The 19,369-nt window shown below is 38.5% G+C and overlaps 1 protein-coding gene across 6 annotated transcripts in view; it reads left to right on the forward strand.

The window, feature by feature from the left end:
* The window catches only part of Mhcl (Myosin heavy chain-like), a 399,178-nt gene that overhangs the window by 208,131 nt on the left and 171,678 nt on the right, over positions 1–19,369 (forward strand). For all 6 annotated transcript variants that reach the window (XR_010861825.2, XM_067159638.2, XM_067159641.2 and 3 more), the window contains one exon: positions 10,284–10,496. Coding sequence is in view for 5 of the 6 variants with exons in the window: in XM_067159638.2 (XP_067015739.2) it covers positions 10,284–10,496 (213 nt within the window). In the remaining variant the exon portion in view is untranslated. The remainder of the gene's footprint in view (positions 1–10,283; positions 10,497–19,369) is intronic.

Raw genomic sequence — 19,369 nt, forward strand, 5'->3', positions numbered from 1 at the left:
TTTATGCATTACTTGTTTTTAGCTTTAGAATTACTGCCTGAACGCTCACGGCTAGATTTTTCTTTTTTCTCATTTAAAAGCATTGTATCATCATATTAAAACACTTGTCAACAAAAAATCGGCACATTCCTTACACACCAGCCACACTCATATGCAAATGTATTTTCCTGAATTAAATCAAACCCACAGATCACACCTACAACAATACATCGGTATTGAAGGTTAACTGCTGCACTATACAATAAAATATGCGTATTATATTTTAAGCCAGTTAAAATATGGGTCAAGCAGGTCAGAAGATTATGAAGTACCGGTACCGTACTATAAAAATCTCTTTGTAACTGGAAGAATATATATGCAAACACAATATTACTTGCATTTTCTTGTCACGACGGAAACGGAAGAAAGACCGCGCATTCTTCTCTACTTCATAGTTACTGCAGCCAAACACAGCACATACCTTTCCCCAATGTTGAGAGGAAATATCAAGGAATGATACACGCTATTATTTAATTATGTCAACTCACTGAAAACGTATAAATAACACCAAAAACTTCACACACAAATACACGTGCTATTATGACAGAATCAGTAGTTCTCTGGTCAATCCGCTAGAGAGAGCTCTAATAGCTGTCCTTCGATATCTTGCTGAGTGTCGCGTATTGTCTCTACTGTATTTGCTTTTACTAAGCGTCAAGTACAATAGACGCGTTATAACTCTGCCACTGAGTAGCCGTGGCTTTTCTGAGAATTTGAAGGGTCGCATGTTTTGATGCAGATTTGAGAAACTCGCATGCACTGTACAACCAGCTAGCGATGTGTAGTAAAGAGGCGGTCGTTTATTGTCAACGAGTTAAAAAAAGCAGCGTGGTTACCGCGGTAGTTGCCAGTGTTATCCATTAACTTACTGTTAGGCCACGAATGCAACAACCCTTCAGTTTTCGCGTGAGATTCTGAGAAAAAGTCTTGGATTCGGAGAAATACGGTATCACTCCAGAGATTTCTGTGGCAGACACCTCAGCTTTCTTCTTCAAACAGCGTCACCTAACCTAACCGTATATTGTATCATGAAAACATATTTGAAATGCATGTAGAGAAATAACCTCCTCGCGAAAAATAGCCGTAACTAGACACGAGAAGATATGAAATATCCTCTGAAATCAGTGACGTACTCTGCCATATCTTGAGGTGTATCACATTCTTACTTAATTTCCGTATATAACATTAAAATTAAGAGATTGTTTACTTCAATCTTTATTTTTAATGAGTTAACTACTGCTATCGGCCAAGTTATTGACGCATTTATTACAAAAACGTGTTATCCTCTTTCATTTTGAATTTTCTTTAGAGAACAGCAGTCGATGGGTATTACTAATCAACTCCAATATTGCCTTTGAATGTCAACGAGAGAGCTCGCAAATGCACAAAGTGAGAAAACTATACCGTACCGAAGATGATCGATCGCAATTTGTTGCAAACATTTCAGTTTTCTTATTCAAACAGCGTCACGTATTTTAACTTAACCGTACTATACGTATGATGAAAACACACTTCAAGCGCTAGTAGAGAAATTATAACTTTCTCGCTATAAATGTTCATAATAGCCGTTCCATAATTTAACCAGACGCGACAAAATATAAACTAACCTCTGAAATCAATTAAGCACTGTGCCATATCTCGAGGCGTATCCCATTCTTGCTTAATTGCAGTATTTAGCCTCAAAATTAAGCAGTCGTTTAGTCAGTCTTAATTTTTAATGAGTTAACAACTGTTATCGGACACGTTATTTACATATTTATTACGAAAATATGTTCTCTTTCATTTAGAATTTTCTTTACGGAACAGCTGTCGACGGGTATTACCAATGGACATGTCGATGAGAGAAATTGCTAGTGCTGATAGCGAGGAAACGATGCTGAAGGTAATAAAATCGCATGCAATATCATCGCTGGAGTGCATAAATATCGGTAACGGAAAAAATCCTGCACGCTTAATCGTTCTCGCTGTAACCGAAGCACGATACACAGTTTAATATAGGAATTTTGAAGGGACAGAAAAAAGTCGTCGCTATAATGGAGTTCTCGTTATATGCCGTACTCGCTATAGCGGACTTCTACTGAATTCAGCATCACTTGGACATTCAGAGCCTGTATCAGCACACAATTCACTAATGATTTCGTCCTTGTCTAAACACGTGCGATCGGTGGGCGCCACCATCTTGCAGACTGCATGGCTCTCTAAAGTTTGTAAATATATTGTCAGGAAATGCAGAGTATAGCTATGATATGAAGAATAATCGAAAAGAAATGCAACTGTCGATGTTGTAGAACCAAACATAAGAGTTCTATCACCCTTGACCTCCAAATAGTTCTGGTACATCTCAAAAGATAGCAGTAAACTTCAGTCTGCTGTTAACACGAGATAACTCGGGACCGATCCTCAGCGCTCGGCCAGGCGAACACGAGTTTTCTCGGGACCGATCCCTATTATGTTAACAGTACCCGGTCGTCACCTCTCTCCACTTTAGCGTAGAATTCCTGGAGTCTTTCGTCTTTGTAATTTCCTGATTTACTGCATAATTTGTGAAATCTGTAGCTATCTCTCACAAGTCAGTCATGTTTATGATGCAACCCGCTCGACACCTTCCCCTACCTCCTCCCCTGGGGCGGTTCCTAGGCCATCTTCTCGGTGAGTTTCCAATCTACATTTCAGAGTAAGGTTCTCTAGCATCTATATTTATTTTCACCCTCAGACTTTTTTTAAAAACATGTTTCAAACCTTCATCTGCTTTCAAAACTCATCTGTTTGAATAAATTGGGCCGTATTGAGAGAACATCTAAAGATAGGGTCAAATTAGTTTTCCAGGAACATTTATCTTCCCAGTCAAGAATTTCTTTTATCAAGTCAGCATCATGTTGGCCACATCATAGCTAATAACTAAATTTTTCAGCATCTCAACTTAGAGATTTTCACTTCAATTTCAAGGATTTGATCCGGCTAAGGCCTATGTTCTTTTGACACTTTTGACACGCCTTCACATTCAGCGAAGCAGTGTGTTTTTGAGCAGGACGTTTTCTCATCAAGAGGCACTGATTTTTCAGGATTTGCTAAGATATGCAGTGTTTTTTAACATCACACCACATGAAAATCCACCTCCTCCCTTTGTAATAATCAGTCAAACAAGTGCTTATGTTGCATCGCCAAACTTATGTGCAGTGTTCCTGCAGGACTAAATTCCAGCACCTCGGCATCTTTGAAAACCATGAAAAGTAGTTAGTGTAGTGTTTTAATGTGATATCCTTTTTTCAGAGACATTAATTTTAAGAATTCTTTAATATTTTAATATATAACAAGACATTTCCAAGAGCCTGCGTGGCTCGGGGAACAGTGTGCTGACCTCTCACCATCGAGTTCCGTGGTTCACTCCATATGGAGGCGGGACAGGTTTCTTGCCGGGTACTTCACTTTCTCCTGTCATGTTTTATTCCAGCAAGACACTTCTGTCAGTCATTGATCACGGCCCCAGAAAAATGAGGCAGGCTTCGGCAACCGGCACAATTCCTATCCTTGCCGCTATATGTGGTCTTCATTCATTCCATTCCTGACCCGGTCGAATGACTGGAAAAACAGGCTGAGGATATTCATTAAACAAAACATCGCCTCCCCCCCCCACCCTCTTTTTTTTTTTTTAAAGAGACATAAATTTGAAGGATCCTGATGAAGGGTCAAATGTTTTAATGTACGTCTTTTAGTTTATAAGAGAATGGTTAATTTTTACAGTTAATTATTTGTCAGCTGAAGATGGCTTGTAACAAACTGTCAGTACTGATCACAGTCCCAGTAAATTGAGATGAAGGCCAGGAATGTGCATTATATATGCTTTTTCCTTTCATGTTGAAATTCAGTTTTTATTTTCAGAATGAACACATGGTATATTGAGGTCTCTTCTTCCTCCTTTCCCAGAGAGTTAATAAAGCACTTGTTTCACAAGTTTCTTCTAGCATGTGCCCGTGTTTAGTAATTCAACCGTTAGATGTTTCTAAACTATTTATTTGAAAGCAAATTAAAACATTATATTTATTAACTCACATCGTTTTGACTGCATAAAATACATTATTTAATTTTTATTATATTGTTACTTTCAATGCTTAAGATACCCAGTTGATGGATGGTACAGATAATATTAAAACCATGTAAAAGACCATGTTCTATAATACAAAATATATTGTTTCCTTAGAGCTTCGGAATAAAATACAATAATGTCCTTCCATTTGGAGGTAAGATGTATACTGTATTGTGTTTGCCTTTCGAACTCTTGAACAATCCACGTACAGTTGACAATGGCAAAAGCACCGTTTTCGAAGATGGAGTCCTACAACTTTAAGCGATTGTCCTATGTCAAAATTTCAGATCTCTGTGTGTCGTAGGTTTGACTGGGCTTTGCAAACATACACACAAACACTTCCGAATATTACGGGCTGATGGCTCCTCGTGTCGCGGGTCGAAAATGGCTTCCTGCTCAAGGGACTCACAGTCCAAGGAATACTACTTCGCCCGCAGAATGCTCAGTCATGATGGTGGCTTCAATAATATTCGTCATCAGTTTGAGCCGTGTTCATTGCAGAGGGAAGGATTCATATTCCTGAGAAGGATAATCGGTGCCAAAATCGTCCACCCCAAGGTGTTCGAAGGTGCTCCAGGTGACTACAAATTGTTCAAAATCTGTGTCGTGTAGTTGACAGCCTCATCTGTATGACATGTCGTGTCGATAGACTTTTCAATTTATAGGAAACCGGATAGTTCTTGAGCTTCATGTCTTGGAGCAAGAATTGCTTTCAGACACAGCCATGCGTCTTAGGTGAAAACATGTGCTCACCTATGACAAACATTTTAGATCTTTGTTTGCCGTGGATTTGGCTGAGCATCGCACGCATGAAGACAGACATGTAGACAGACAGACATCGTGGATTGAAGGAAAATGGTTTCCTATTCCACGGATTTACAATGGCATCTTGACTGATTTATGTATTATTCCTTGTTTATTATTATCGTCTATCTTGTGTCATATATGTTTCCTCTAAATGTATAAGTGTCCAACCCTTGTCCCCTTTCTCTATGGGGTTTGGGTATGAAGTGAGATGAATATTCATAGCGATTTTTTTACGACCGGATGACTTTCATGACGTCAACCTAATCAGTTGAGTTAATGAGATGAAATGAATGATATTATATATGATAGTAAGAATGAAGAGGATGAAACCCGGCGCCGGCACATAGCCCACTCCTCTCGAATAGCTCGAGACTTTACATCCCGATCCGACAGACGAATCACCATCAACAGCGTCATATGCCCTCACACCATATAAGACCAAAGCCGGTTTCCTACGCCCTGCACTTAAAATGGCTCCTTGAATATTGTGTTCTCTACCTATCTTAGGTACGTTGCCTAGTGACAGCGACTCTATGCATTTAATCTTGGTGACAGCACGTTGGATTGTCATATCCCAGTGCACATTTTCCAATGGTTTTTCATTCATAACTCACCTACGAAAGCAAAAATGAAAATTCCGGCTTCGAGATGCATTTGGACCCTTTGCCATCTACCTATGTTCAAAATTTCAGATCTCTGCGTGCTGGCTATCGCACACAGACAGACAGACAAACACTTCCTTTCATAATTATAGATTGCACTCTTTGTGAGGTGGTGTGTGCCAGGGTTTGCAGGTTCTGCAACCAAGATGTAATTCTAATAGAATATGATGCCCTGAGGCAGACCGGGGTCCCCGTGCAATAGCAGTAGGATGATTTGACAATAAGAATCAGATGGCTCTTGTTCATTAATTTTAAGTGAAAAATAGTAAATAACAATCATCACTCTATAACAAAGGAATTGTGTCTTTCTCAAGATTTACAACAAGTAGGACTGTTTAAATAAACAATGCAGTCTAGAACAAAACAGTATGAGGTTATTATTGTATTTAGCATTATAGTTGTAGGGAAATTCATGTTCTATAGTTGTTTATATGTGATTTCCGTTACACTCATTTTTATATACATCTGTCGTAATATCCCACACACGTGTTAGATGTGTTCTTTGTAGTGACATTATACTCGGGCAGGGCTGTGACGCCATGTCTTTCCCCTCCCCAATCAGTCGCGTTTTCACCGACCAGCACCACGATACTTTTAGATGAATAAAAATAATAATCCGATCACACTGGCTGAATAGAAATCTGCTTGTACTACAACGTTAACTACACTGCAGTGGCATTCACGCACGCACATATTAACAGGCTAATAGCTAAAGCAATCCCGACTTATGGCACAGCGCTGTTTTACTGTTCACAATCACAATTGATAATAACAACATTCATGAAAAGAAATAAACAGTGCACTCCCAAATTTCTCTCTCCTTGCTCAAATTTCAAAGCATGACAATGTGTTTAACAATTTGACCACCGTGCAAATAGTGCCATCATGTTATCGTTATGTTTTAATATTTATTTTGGCTTCTTTATAGAACTGAATTGTTTAAATAGTCAGTATAATGGAATTCATTGTTTTGTAAAATGTTTTGGAATTAATCTCTAACAACAATTAATATAAGACGAGGGGGAAAGAGCCTAGGTACATTTTAAAGTGGTTGGCAATGTTGCTGCCCTCTTCTTACGTCTGACAAGCAAGCTCCTCCCAAATTCTTGGGACCTATTCAGGGCTCTGCTGGCACAGTCGTAGTGCCTCACGACTAAAGAGAAAACATTGTGCTTGCCACGGTCTGAAAGCCTTTGCCATTTTCTAGAAATAGAAAAGCCAAATGTTTACAGCTGAAATAATGAAAATGAATATCCACAGCCTGTTTCCAGTCATTTGATCAAGTCAGGAATGGAATGAATGAAGCCCCCATCTAGCGACGAGGATAGCAATTGTGCCCGCTGCCGAAACTTGGGGCAATGATTAATGACTGACAGATGAAATGAAATGATATTGGAGAGTGTTGCTGGAATGAAAGATGACAGGGAAAATCGCCTGTGCTTTGTCCAGCACAAATCTCACATCGAGTGACCGGGATTTGAACCATGGAACCCAGCGGTGAGAGCCAAGGAAGCTAAGCCGAAATAATAAAGATAACATTATAGACATGATATAGGCTTATACTGTGTCAAGGTGAAATTCTTTACGTTTCGCAGAGAACTGTGCTCTGCGCCATCAGACTTCTTAAACAATGAGCTTTTGAATTTAGACGTTTAGACTTCTATTATAACATTTAGCCATGTAGCTAGACAATTACCTTTATAACATATCCACATCGTCTCACAATGTAATTTCTTTGTAAACCACAGGTAATCTGAAGATAACATCATATCCCTGTCACTGACTCCATCAATTTAACACATAAAAACGACCTCGGAGTTACGCATTGACTGGTTCCAAAAGATGCCTTAACTCCAAAGTGAATACAGTTCCTCATATAATGCCTGTAATATTGCTTGATCCAAGGATTAACAACCGAGCTCAATAGCTGTAGTCGCTTAAGTGCGGCCAGTATCCAGTATTTGGGGGATAGTAGGTTCGAACCCCACTGTCGACAGCCCTGAAGATGATTTTCCGTGGTTTCCCATTCTCACACCAGGCAAATGCTAGAGCTGTACCTTAATTAAGGCCACGGCCACTTCCTTTCCACTCCTATCCCTTCCCTGTCCCATCATCGCCATAAGACCTATCTGTGTCGATGCGACATTAAGCAACTAGCAAGGATTAACAGGAAATAACTCAAAACACATTTCAGTTGAAATCCACCAGGTGTAACATTATGAAATGACAAAAAAATGTTTGTAAAGACTTCACTTCCTGGACTGCTAGTTCTTAATACCATGTGAATTTAGAAGATTTATTCTCCCCTTTAGTCAAATAAATATTGCCAGAAATTTCTAAATAAATTCACTTCTAAAGGATCCTAACATCTCTTCCATATTAATCTCAACCCGTGTAATGTTGACTTAATAAAATACACTGCAAGTAAACTGCATTCCAGAAAGAGAAATTAGACTCCACAGATAAATAAGAAATAACGGACTTATTGTTGTCCTCGATTAGATGATGAGCCGTGATCACCGTCCCACATATGTATTTATCACAAACAAATGTGGCAATGTTCAGAGAATAGCACGTGAAATATGAACAAGCATTTATCCAAGTATCTGAACTTCCTAGCTCTTCTGTTTATTCTGTCAAGACTCTACCACAAAACATTTTGTTCGAGACTCTTCTCAAAAGACAAAGTGATGCATCCATAGATTGAACTTTATACTACAACAACATTGTTTTGGTGTTCTCTCTGGAAATGCTTCACGGTTTTATCTCAGTATAAAAATGTTTGTTCCTGCTGTAGATATTTCCTTAAATTACTCCAAATCAGCAGACATTATACAGAATGCAACATAAAAATACAGGACCACCAAGTTGAAGTAGTACACCAATTCAGTTATTTAGGAAGCGTAATCGCTAGTAATAACAGAGCTGAGATGGAAATAACAAACAGAGTAACCAAAGGCTCTAACTTTTACAGCATCGTTAGACACCTACTATGGGATCAGAAAGTCCCACAAAGAACAAAAATGACCCTGTACAAGTCATATTTCATTTCTATCCTTACATATTCTCTGGAAACCTGCACACTAACATCAAAGGATCATAGTAGGATTCAAGCCTGTGAAATGAAATTTCTTAGAACTGCCCTCCAAAAGACCCGACTTGATCATGTGAAAAATGATGAGATCCGATTTAACCTAGGTCTAAATGAATCGATGGAGGAAAGACTTAGGTCATCTAGACTTAAATGGTTTGGGCATGTTAAACAAATGAATAGCACAAGGTTACCATGTGCTTATTTGGAAAAGAGAATAACAGGTAGAAGACCAGCTGGAAGACCAAGAAGAAGATGGATGGACCAACTGAGGGGAGACATGGAGAGAAGAGGATGGAATTGGGAATCTGTCTTGGACAACGAAATGTTTTTGAATAGGCAACTTTGGAAGACTCTTGTTTTCAAACACCCTACCCGGCTCGCTGGAAGGGCAAACCGATGATGATGATGATGATGATGATACTCCAAAGTAGACCAGTCCTTACAAGATGTTTTCTAACATTCAAAAACATATACATTTAAAAATGATTCCATTCTGACACAGAGCAATGATTCCCTGAAGTCTGTGTCCCTTCCCGTTGTTGACGATCTGTGGATTCCTGCTCACATAAATCTTGACTTTAGAAGTTCCCTTAAGCTTAATAATTCATTATTTAAATATAAATGGCAGTGATGTTTTCTACATAAATATGGAGGAATTTGAAAAGATGAATTTGCCAAAGACTGTACTAATGTTCCTTATACAAACAGTTACCAGTTGTCAGCCATGTGAAATGGGGAAAAGGGGCTCAATACATACACAGCTGGACTCTCTCTTTAGCACCCTTCTTTATACACAGTGTGCACTCAAAATGCAGCACACTTTAATTTTGGGAGAGAATATTGTAAAGGAAAATAAGAAACACAGTAGCTTTAATTCGTATTCTGTTTACAAAAGATGAATTCTATGTTTGCTCTTGTCATAATCTTTGGATGTCGCAGCAATGCACAAGATTCTGCAAAAAAAAAAAAAAAAATATGTATTAAAATGTTCAAAAATGTCAGTGTATATATCTGCAGTCAGACTTTTCTTCATCGCCATTGTTTGATCCATGTTGTTGGTTTGTGAAAACCTGCCACCTGCTCTCAGGCCTCCTACCATTCACACAACCTGCAGCCTTATTTCAATATCCAGAGGCTTCACTTTTTCTGTTTGTTCAACTTCAGTTTTGCTTTATTGCCAGTTGTGAATACAAGTTTGTACTTTCTTCCTGCTATGTCATTCCCAATATTCTCTACCTCTTCAGAAACGCCAAGCGAGGTGGCCACGTGGTTAGGGTCGCCTATCTTTGAGCTTGGGTTTGAATCGTACCGTTGGCAGCCCTGAAAATTTTCTCCATGGTTTCCCCATTTTCATACGAGGCAAATTCTGGGGCTGTACCTTTAAGACCATGGCCACTACCTTTCCAATTCTAGCCCTTTGCCATCCTTGCATTGCCGAAAACCTTTGATGTGTTAAACCATTAGCTAGCAGCAATAAGAACTTGTTGCATTTGTAGCTATACTTAATGTGTGATTTACACCACTCTTCTAACTTTCAGGATCCAGATCTTATTCCAAATAATGCAAGCACCAGCATCTTAGGACACATTTGTTTCAGCTTCGTGGAGCTCAGATCTTGGATGCAGTTCGTCTGCACAAGCAAGGCTTCCCCAAGTTCCTGCCCCTGTCGGAGTTCAGACGTAGGTTCCGCCTCTTGGCTCCCGTCGAGGGCAGGCCCACCAGTCCGGTGCTGGACGAGCGGCGTGCTGTGGAAGACATGTTGTTGGGAATAGACATCGATGGATCCTCGTACCGTGTTGGTCTCAGTCAGGTAGGACTTGGATGTCTGTCAATTGTTTTTGTTCTTATGTCTTGTCTGTTTTATTTAACAAAATAGATAATAAAATAAACGAGTTGTTCCAGATATGCTTAAAACTGTTAGAACAGTTTCTTATATTCAAAGGAGTGGATGAGATGGATATTTCAAACTGGAGACCAATCACCATCTGTTCTGTCGTCCGGAGAGTTACAGTGAAAACATTAGATTGCCTCATAAGGGAATACGTTTTCTTAAAACATTGTCAAAGGGAATTTGATATGACACCTGGAACTTTTATTAACATAAATATCATCGATGATATTCTCCGTACAGCTGCAGCATGCAAGTCCTCCACACGCATAGTGTTTTTAGTTTTCAGTAAGGCCTTTGACAGCATTGGTCATGACCGTCTAATTGCGACCATGGAGCGTATCCAGTTGTGTCAGTCCCTCAAACTTCTACTAATGAAACTACTTGCAGAGAATAAAACACGGATACAAACACATGCAGGCCATACTGAGGAAATATTAAATGCAGAGTGATGCAAGGAGATCCATTATGACCTTTTTTATTTAACTGGGGTATTAACTACGTACTTCATGACATCATAGAAGCTTATGGTTTGAAACTAACCCATGATACAGATCCAATAACTGCATTATGTTTTTCTGATGATATAGCAATTGTCGGGAATGACAAAGAGCCTAGACATCTAGAGCTATTATCATTCAAAATGGAAAATTAATGTGGAATACAATTCCAACAATATCACAAGTATTGGCGGTGATGATAAAGTAAAATATCTGGTTGCACACACGCGATGCTGTCAGTTGTGTACACAAATTTTATTTACAAACTGTATATCACACACCATCTTGAACAGCTGCCTACTACCAAGAATAAGAAGAAGAGACTGCAACAGTTGCATCTCAACTAGCAACCCAACAAAACCAATTCAAACACTCAGCTCGCACAAGTCTCATCAAAACAGCTCAACTCTCACTCGCAAGACTGCCTCTTTCTAGAAGGATATGATTTAACATGTTTTTCTCGTAAATTCGAGAGTCTCCAGTTGCCTAGTTACTATGTAAATAAGTTTCTACAACTATCCAGTGCCAATGATATATGATTCTGGATATTACAGTGTGTTGCACAATGTTACATTAGACTATACATCATATATACAGGTAATAATATATACTATTAATTATGTGTTCTTACATTAAATAAACTCATGTATACTAATATATAAAGAGGTAAAGTATGTAATGGCTAATCTCAGGAACTAATGGACCAATTCTAAAAATTCTTTCACTAATAGAAAGATACATTATCTCTGAGTGCTATAGGCTATATTTTATTTTCAAAACAATTCGAGGGGGGAAGGGGCGACGTGGGGAGATATAAAAATACTAGGCTAATATAGGCGAAATATCAAATTTGTCGTACAAGAACGAGACAAATCTAATTTTAAGTGTCAATCTGACAGGGGGTGTATACATTTTTCTGGCAGACTCTCTATATTAGCAATTCTTTAACAAATAAGCTGAGCTTTAAAGACTCTTCTAATACCTCTTGCTTGATATATTTTTGTCGCCCTTGTCTCCACCAATGCTTCTACTTTAAATGATGAAGATTCCAAGAATCATTTCTCCTACCAACTGAACAGTCAAGATTGCTCAACTTACTGTATATTCTGCTTGGTAATTTTAATGCCAGAGTGGCAAGAGACTAAGGGGGAATGACGTGGGTAATCAAGGTGTTGGAAATTGGACTCCTACTTGTTAGTCTTGCTCTGTGTTGAGCATCAACCTAACTCTGTGCATCTGCGTAAAATCTCAACCTATAATGGTTTCTTTGTTTAACCAAAACTCCATCTACAAAATTCACTAATTGATTTTTGAGAATCGGTCAAAGATCTCTGTGTCATAACGAAGCAGCAATGATCTTCGCACATTATTATCATTATTATTATGGAATTCCTCATGTTTTCATGTAATAAGTAGAGCTCGGATTGTATGTAATTACTAGGGCTCGGACGTTTAAGACCTAAAAATAGTCCAAATAAGCAATCAAATATGACCTCAAAAGTGAAGAAAGATGATGTAAAAATGACGAAATATGACCCGAAAATGATTCATCAAAATGGGCATTTTAAAATAAATTATAAATTGGAACGGTAATTCCTCTGATACATATTTGTTAACTAAATTCTTTATTCTTTCTTTAATATTAGTTTTCTGAATATACATGTGCAACAATTATTCACAGTCTATTATCCTTGATTCACTTATCAAACTTTTGTGGACTAAGTTTGCTAAGTTTATCAGATCACACAACATTGTAAAAGTCCATGTTTGCGCCCTGCATTGGTGGTTTGAAATACGAGAAAACTAGAAATCAATCTATTTAAAAAATATATTTTGGAACGTTTAAGCCCAGATTTCATTAACATTATTCAAATTCGTTAACGTTTAAACTGAGCACCAAGAAACGAATGAAATAGATGTCTTTCAGTACATTATGATAGGGCGTCAGAGTCTATAGTGCAAACTCACATAACTTTTTCATTCTTCTCCGCAGGTGGAAATGAAGTGTATGACAAGATTCATCTTCAAAGCATCAGGCGCGAAAGAGCTGCGATTATCATTTAACACATTCTTGTAAGAGGAGAAGCTCCTTTCTACATCACAAGACGTTATTGGTGCATATTTAAATAATGTTAAATCACTGCTGTCGAGTATGCACTCATCTTGAAGAGTACTGGTGCCTTCTCCTCTGAGAACATCATTTATCTTGCACACATGGTGAAAACCATAATTTCGATTAAGCACATTTTGAAGTTTCCGTTTTACACTGTCACCAACTATTCCATGTGATTGTTGTACTGAAAGTCCAACATTTCTCACAATGTCAATACTTGCATGAATTTCTAAGCCAGCAGATTCTAAACGAGTAATTGCACTCAATATAATTCCAAAGTTCGAACTAATATATGCCAAACTATCTGGCAAACTGTTGCAAAACAATTACTGGGCAATCTTTGATAGAAGAGGCATCATCTTTGTTGAAGCTGTTAACGATGTTTTTGATAGTGGAGTACTTTATGCAGTAATACGCGGCAGCATCGAGCCACGTCCTCCACCTAGTAAGAACTGGCTGTGGAGGGAGTGGCGTCAAAGGAGCTAACTCCTTGAAAGTCGCAACCTGCAGTGGTGCTTTCAAAAAAAAAAAAATTGACGTTAGATGACCTCAAGAAAATGTCCACGAATTTTTTCTGCCACCCTATGCAGAGCATGCGCAAGGCAAGTGTCGTGAATCATTCTTGGATAAAACAGCTTGAAGCCTTCAGCAGCTTTCACCATGTACGGAGCAGCATCAGTAACAAAGAGAAGAACGTTTCCCCACTTAATTTCATCCTTCCACAAAATTTTTAGTGCATTATCAAAAAGAATTTCAATCGTTGAATGATTTGCTCTCTCTAAAACTTCTGAAGTTAGTAGAAAAATATCCCCAGGGCGATCAGCACGGAGTGTTCCAATAATTACATTCCCTATATATCTACCTGCAGTGTCCGTCGTCTCATCAATAGATATCCAAGTCTTATTGTCTGCTACACTGTGTTGTATTCGATTTAGAGTATCTTCATAGCAACGCGATAAATAGTTTTTTCGCAGTGTTGATTCTGTGGGAACAGATTTTTTAGTGTATTTGTCCAGAAAATTCTTGAAATGGGTATTGTTCACCTTGTTTAGAGGAATGTTTGGAGACACCATCATTTCACAAAGTTGCTTTGAAAAATCCGAACATCTGTCCATCGCTGAAGATGTAACAGCCTTATCGAATATGCCTCTTCTTATCGACATGTTGTCGTTTGACATTGTTGCTGTGTTTCGCCGTGTTAAAATGTTGTTGCACATTAAAACGTTTTTCAGCCACGACTTTCACTTCACACAACTTGCAAAATAGAACTAAATCATCTGTACAGAAATATTCTTCTCCAAATTCCTTTACAAAGCTTCGTAACTTAACACTAGTAGAAGACTTTTCCGTAGGCATACTGGAATGTGTGGCTGGGATACGATTTACTGTAAACTAACACTTGTGTAAGTGATAGGAGTTTGAGGTTCTAATATCTGAACAAAGACAAGTGAGCGATTACCAGAAGTAATTAGCTCACTGCTGGGACAGGATTTTCCGTATTATTTCTGTCTCTACCTGGGAGACCGGGTTGCCGAGTACAGCGGGTTGGTTATTCGACTATTCAACTTGTATCAACAGCGTGATACCGAGAAGCAGTTTTGTAAACACTAGTTCGCATTCGGTAAGTTGAAGATGATTTTGCACACCTAGAGCTGTCGTCAAACTGCCAAAATGTGACGTTTCTACTTAAATGGCTCGAAATATGACCTTATGGCAAAAAATAGGCAAAATATGCATTTATATGACAAATTAAAATCACTTAATTGTGACAATCACCTGATTTGCACCAAAATCCAATCAGACAAGAAAATGGAGACAAAGAAAAAATATGACTTTTCCTAAATATCTGAGCCCTAGTAATTACATATTCTGTAGCTACAAGACAGGCTGAAAGGACCAGGAGTTTAAAGTTACATATTTTTACATATTTCGAAGCATAATGAATATTTTGATAAATATTACATATTTTAAATATTTTGAAGTAATATGAAAGAAAACACAATACTTTTTTCACTAATTTTATATTGATTTAAATATTTAAACACTTGGAAATAGTTCAAAAAGCCTGTACATCTCTAACATCTAAAAATAATTTGATAATTTAAAGTGAGGTATTCTGTCAAAGAATCGCATCCCTTAACTATGTTGACGGTCTTGGGTGTCCCTTGCATAAACTTTGTCACATTGTTCTCCCCTCAGATTTGTCCTCGATTTAATGTACAAGTACTCACTCAATTATTCTGATTTGCGTCGTATATTTTTATATACGTACTTAACTTCCCGCAACCGTGACAAATTCTAGACCTTCAAAACATTCTCCACTCTACTTTGGTGTTCGACCGCAGCGCATGACCTTGAATGTGCCGCGCTGATCACCAGGAGCTGGCGGCTTTCTACTACAAATCTATTCGTCTGCGACTTCTAGTTATTTTTGATCTTCGTATATTAGTTGATAGTGTTGTGACTTTGTGCATACAGAATGTGGTGTCGTGTCTTTGTGCCTATCAGAGTGTGAAACTGACCTCCAATATTCATAAACATTGTACATCTTTTTACGGCTGATGATGACCTGGACTAAGGTCGAAACCGGTCCCATTTAAATAGGAATGTGATTACTGCATTTCCTTCTTTTAAGTATTGAATAGGTTGAACCTCCTTTTCAATTATTTAATTTTTAACATTAATGTAATATGTCAAAAGCGCCTTTTATTTGTCAAGCTTCACTTCCATAAAGGGCTACCCTGTATACAAAAGTCTTCAGAAACATTTTTTTAATAAGCATATTTGTGATTCATGAATCAGATTTCTTCTCTCTTGATTAGGACCTTCAGCAAGTCTACAATTGAATATTTCTTTGCCAGGAAATTTGAAATACGCATCGGTGACTTCATAGGAAATTGAAGCGTCTTTTTCTATATATTAGAACATCCTAACAGATAGAAGGCATTCGATGACTGCAGAAAATTTGGGAAAATATTTAGTTATTAATTGTGCCTCCAAATGAAAATTAGAGGTTGAGTAACATCTGTACTTTTAACTGTGTACCAGAATACGTCAAATAAAGCTTAGATATTAGGTTACATATTTATTACATGTTTAATTATATATTTTGTCAATGTTACCTACAGATGTATGTATATATTACGCATAATCTAGTAATAAGAGATGAATTTCCATTGCTATCATTTTTATTCAATTAATGTGAGTAAATGCAATAAAACATAACCTCTGCAGTAAATTACAGGTAATGAAGATAACCACTAAATGTTGCGTTATTCTCTTCTTTTTAAGAATGTATCCCAGTGCTGTTTGTGTTCAAACCAATGCTATCAAACCTTCAGCAATGTTGAACAATCTTTGACAACTTCTCTTGTGAGGTGTTGAACAACAGGCATTACAAGATTCTGAACATTAAAGGAGGGCCTCATTTTCGTGACCTGACTGCTACTCTTAACGCCTGGCTGAAACTCAAACAGCGCCTCATGCCTCGTTCTCGTGCTCAGCTCCCTACTTGTACTCTACTGGGATATGGACTGTTGCCATTCTAATACTGTACCAGAGCCTGTCGTAGTCGTATTGTGTTATGGTATGCCACAGTTCATAGTCAGAATTCATCCTTTCTGATGTCTGTTTGGTAAAAATCTATCCATATTTTTGCTATTTTTATTCTTGATGTAAAGTTTGTTATTGTGTCGTAGAAGGCAATGGTATTACTAAGACATATCGGAATATTAATTAATATTAGCTACCTGCTAAGTACTGCCTTCATCTGCAGTTGTTAGAATGCTCATTTAATGAATTGGTTTTATAATTACTCAAAAGTTGGCTGAATGTCTCGTGATTTAATTCCGCAGAGAATAGAACAAAGATGAAGCAAATTGGCCCAGTAGAACGGACGGACAGATTTGCCAAAGCTGTTTTTAGTAAACTCTTTTAAAATATAGAGTGATTATTAGCTGTAACATGCATCAATTTGTTTGAATTCTTTAGATGTTAATATTGTATTTTGTGGTTAGATGGAAGAATGGCCTTAGTGTTGCCAGGCAAAAGAACTGTATTGTATGCCATTACTTGCTTGTGCGGTGTGTGTTAACACTAACCAGAGGAAAAGAGTGGAAGAGGTTTGACATTTAAAAAACGAAGATATTCGCCAAAGAAAGGCAAAGGCCATGAAAGGCGTCAAAATGAAATACTCTAGACTTGGATACCTAATACCTTCAGGGTTGGAAAAGAACAGGAGTGGAACAAGGGAGGTCGGATAGGAAACATGAAAGTGAGGAGCCTGGAACAAGTAAGTGAAGGCAAAGCTAAATCTCAGGTAAGGGCTTCATGGTCGCCAACCCACGCTCCCAAGTTCAGAGTCCCTGGGGCCCTTTTAGTCACCTCTTACAATAGGCAGCCACAGGGGATACATATTATGAGGACTGGTGGACTGACCACACTTCTAGTTAGCCTACACAGCTGATGATGAACTAGAGTGGACCATCAAAGAGACCACAGAAGAAGAGATTCAGATGGATGCAGGATCCATCTTCCATGCTTTCAAGAGCTCTAGAGAAATCAAAACCAATTATTGACAACAGAAGTAGAGATGCTGACGGTAGCTGACGCCATGTGATCTGTGTGAACGTGTACAGCCCTGTAGCAGGAAGGCCAACACAGAATGGGACAGGAAACAGAAGAGCCTTGAACTGTATCCATTATGTAGCCACAACAATACTAGTTGTGTAGGATACAGTCTCCTCCTCTCTGTGGCGTTTTCAACACAACTAAATGTTGCGCTTTCTCTGTTCGGGCTACTATACTTGTTTTACGCGCCGATACGCGGACTAAGCCTGAGGCATTGTGATTACACAAGAAGAAACTAAATAGTGAGGTGGAGCTTAATTAGCTCTCGTGGTGAAGGCCTCCCTGCACTATCACAATCACGACAGCACAGTATCACTGAACACTAGCAAACACAGTTGGTTAAATGCACCAGTTAAAAGTGGTGGTAATCATTTTTCGTTTCTCAATATTTTTTAGAAGTTAATGTTTACGAGGTCTTATCTCCTATAGCGCTACCGTATTCACATCAAATCCTCGTATCGTGGATGTTTTCCTGCGACGCCGATTACACGTCACCGCACACCAACGAGTTTCACGGTTGCGCAGAAGGAAGATTCCGAATCGCACTCGTTGCTACTTTTCTTCGTACTGATTATCATGAATTTTATTTTCTGAAAGCGCATATTAAGGCCGAACACCTTGCTGCCCTGCAGGATTGTGTAATCTTCATCGGATTCATTGCTGGCAATTCAGAGTGAAAGAGAGGGATTGACAATCGAACCCGAGGACGTCAAGCACAGCTTGTTTGAAACTGAACGCTTCTTAATGGCGAGTTTTGACCACAGACATGCAGTGAACCACAAAAGTAATCGGTCATTAGTGTTTTGTGCTATTTTTAGACCATTAATAACCGAAAAAGGTAATATAGGATCAATCTTGACATAAACTGAAATGGGACAACAGCATTTTCTTCCTTGAAAACTTAACAAAAACAACATAAACAATAATACTTAATGCGCAATATCGCAGCCACATGACACACCTTACAGCACATGAAGTCCCTTTTCCTTTATCACTTGCTCCAAGCGTGTAGACTTCTCGTGTAATCTGGACTTATCCTCCATTATTATGTCTTTAAAGCTGCCTTGCCTTTTCTCTTCAGTTCATCCCATAGGGTTTAAGTCCGGACTCTGCCAGGGCCGCTTTCTCCAAATGAGTGCAAGTCTGAGTTTAAACTAACATTCATTTTCTCCGCATTAGTTTAAACCGTGTATCAAGTTTAAACTTGGTTCAAAGTTAATTTTTTTTTCCTATTTGCTTTACGTCGCACTGACACAGTTAGGTCTTATGGCGACGATGGGATAGGAGAGGCCTAGGAAGTGGAAGGAAGCGGCCGTGGCCTTAAATAAGGTACAGCCCCGGCGGTTCAAAGTTAAACCTACCGGGCGAGTTGGGCATGCGGTTATAGGCGCGCGGCGGTGAGCTTGCATCCGGGAGATAGTCAGCAGCCCTGAAGACAGTTTTCTGTGGTTTCCCATTTTCACTCCAGGTAAATAATGCTATTTCACCAGAAGCGAAGATTCTGGTTGCTTTAAGATATTATGCAGCAGGCATTTTTCTCGTTAACATTGGGA

This window comes from Anabrus simplex, chromosome X (assembly GCF_040414725.1).
Source record: "Anabrus simplex isolate iqAnaSimp1 chromosome X, ASM4041472v1, whole genome shotgun sequence".
Taxonomy (NCBI): Eukaryota; Metazoa; Arthropoda; class Insecta; order Orthoptera; family Tettigoniidae; genus Anabrus; species Anabrus simplex.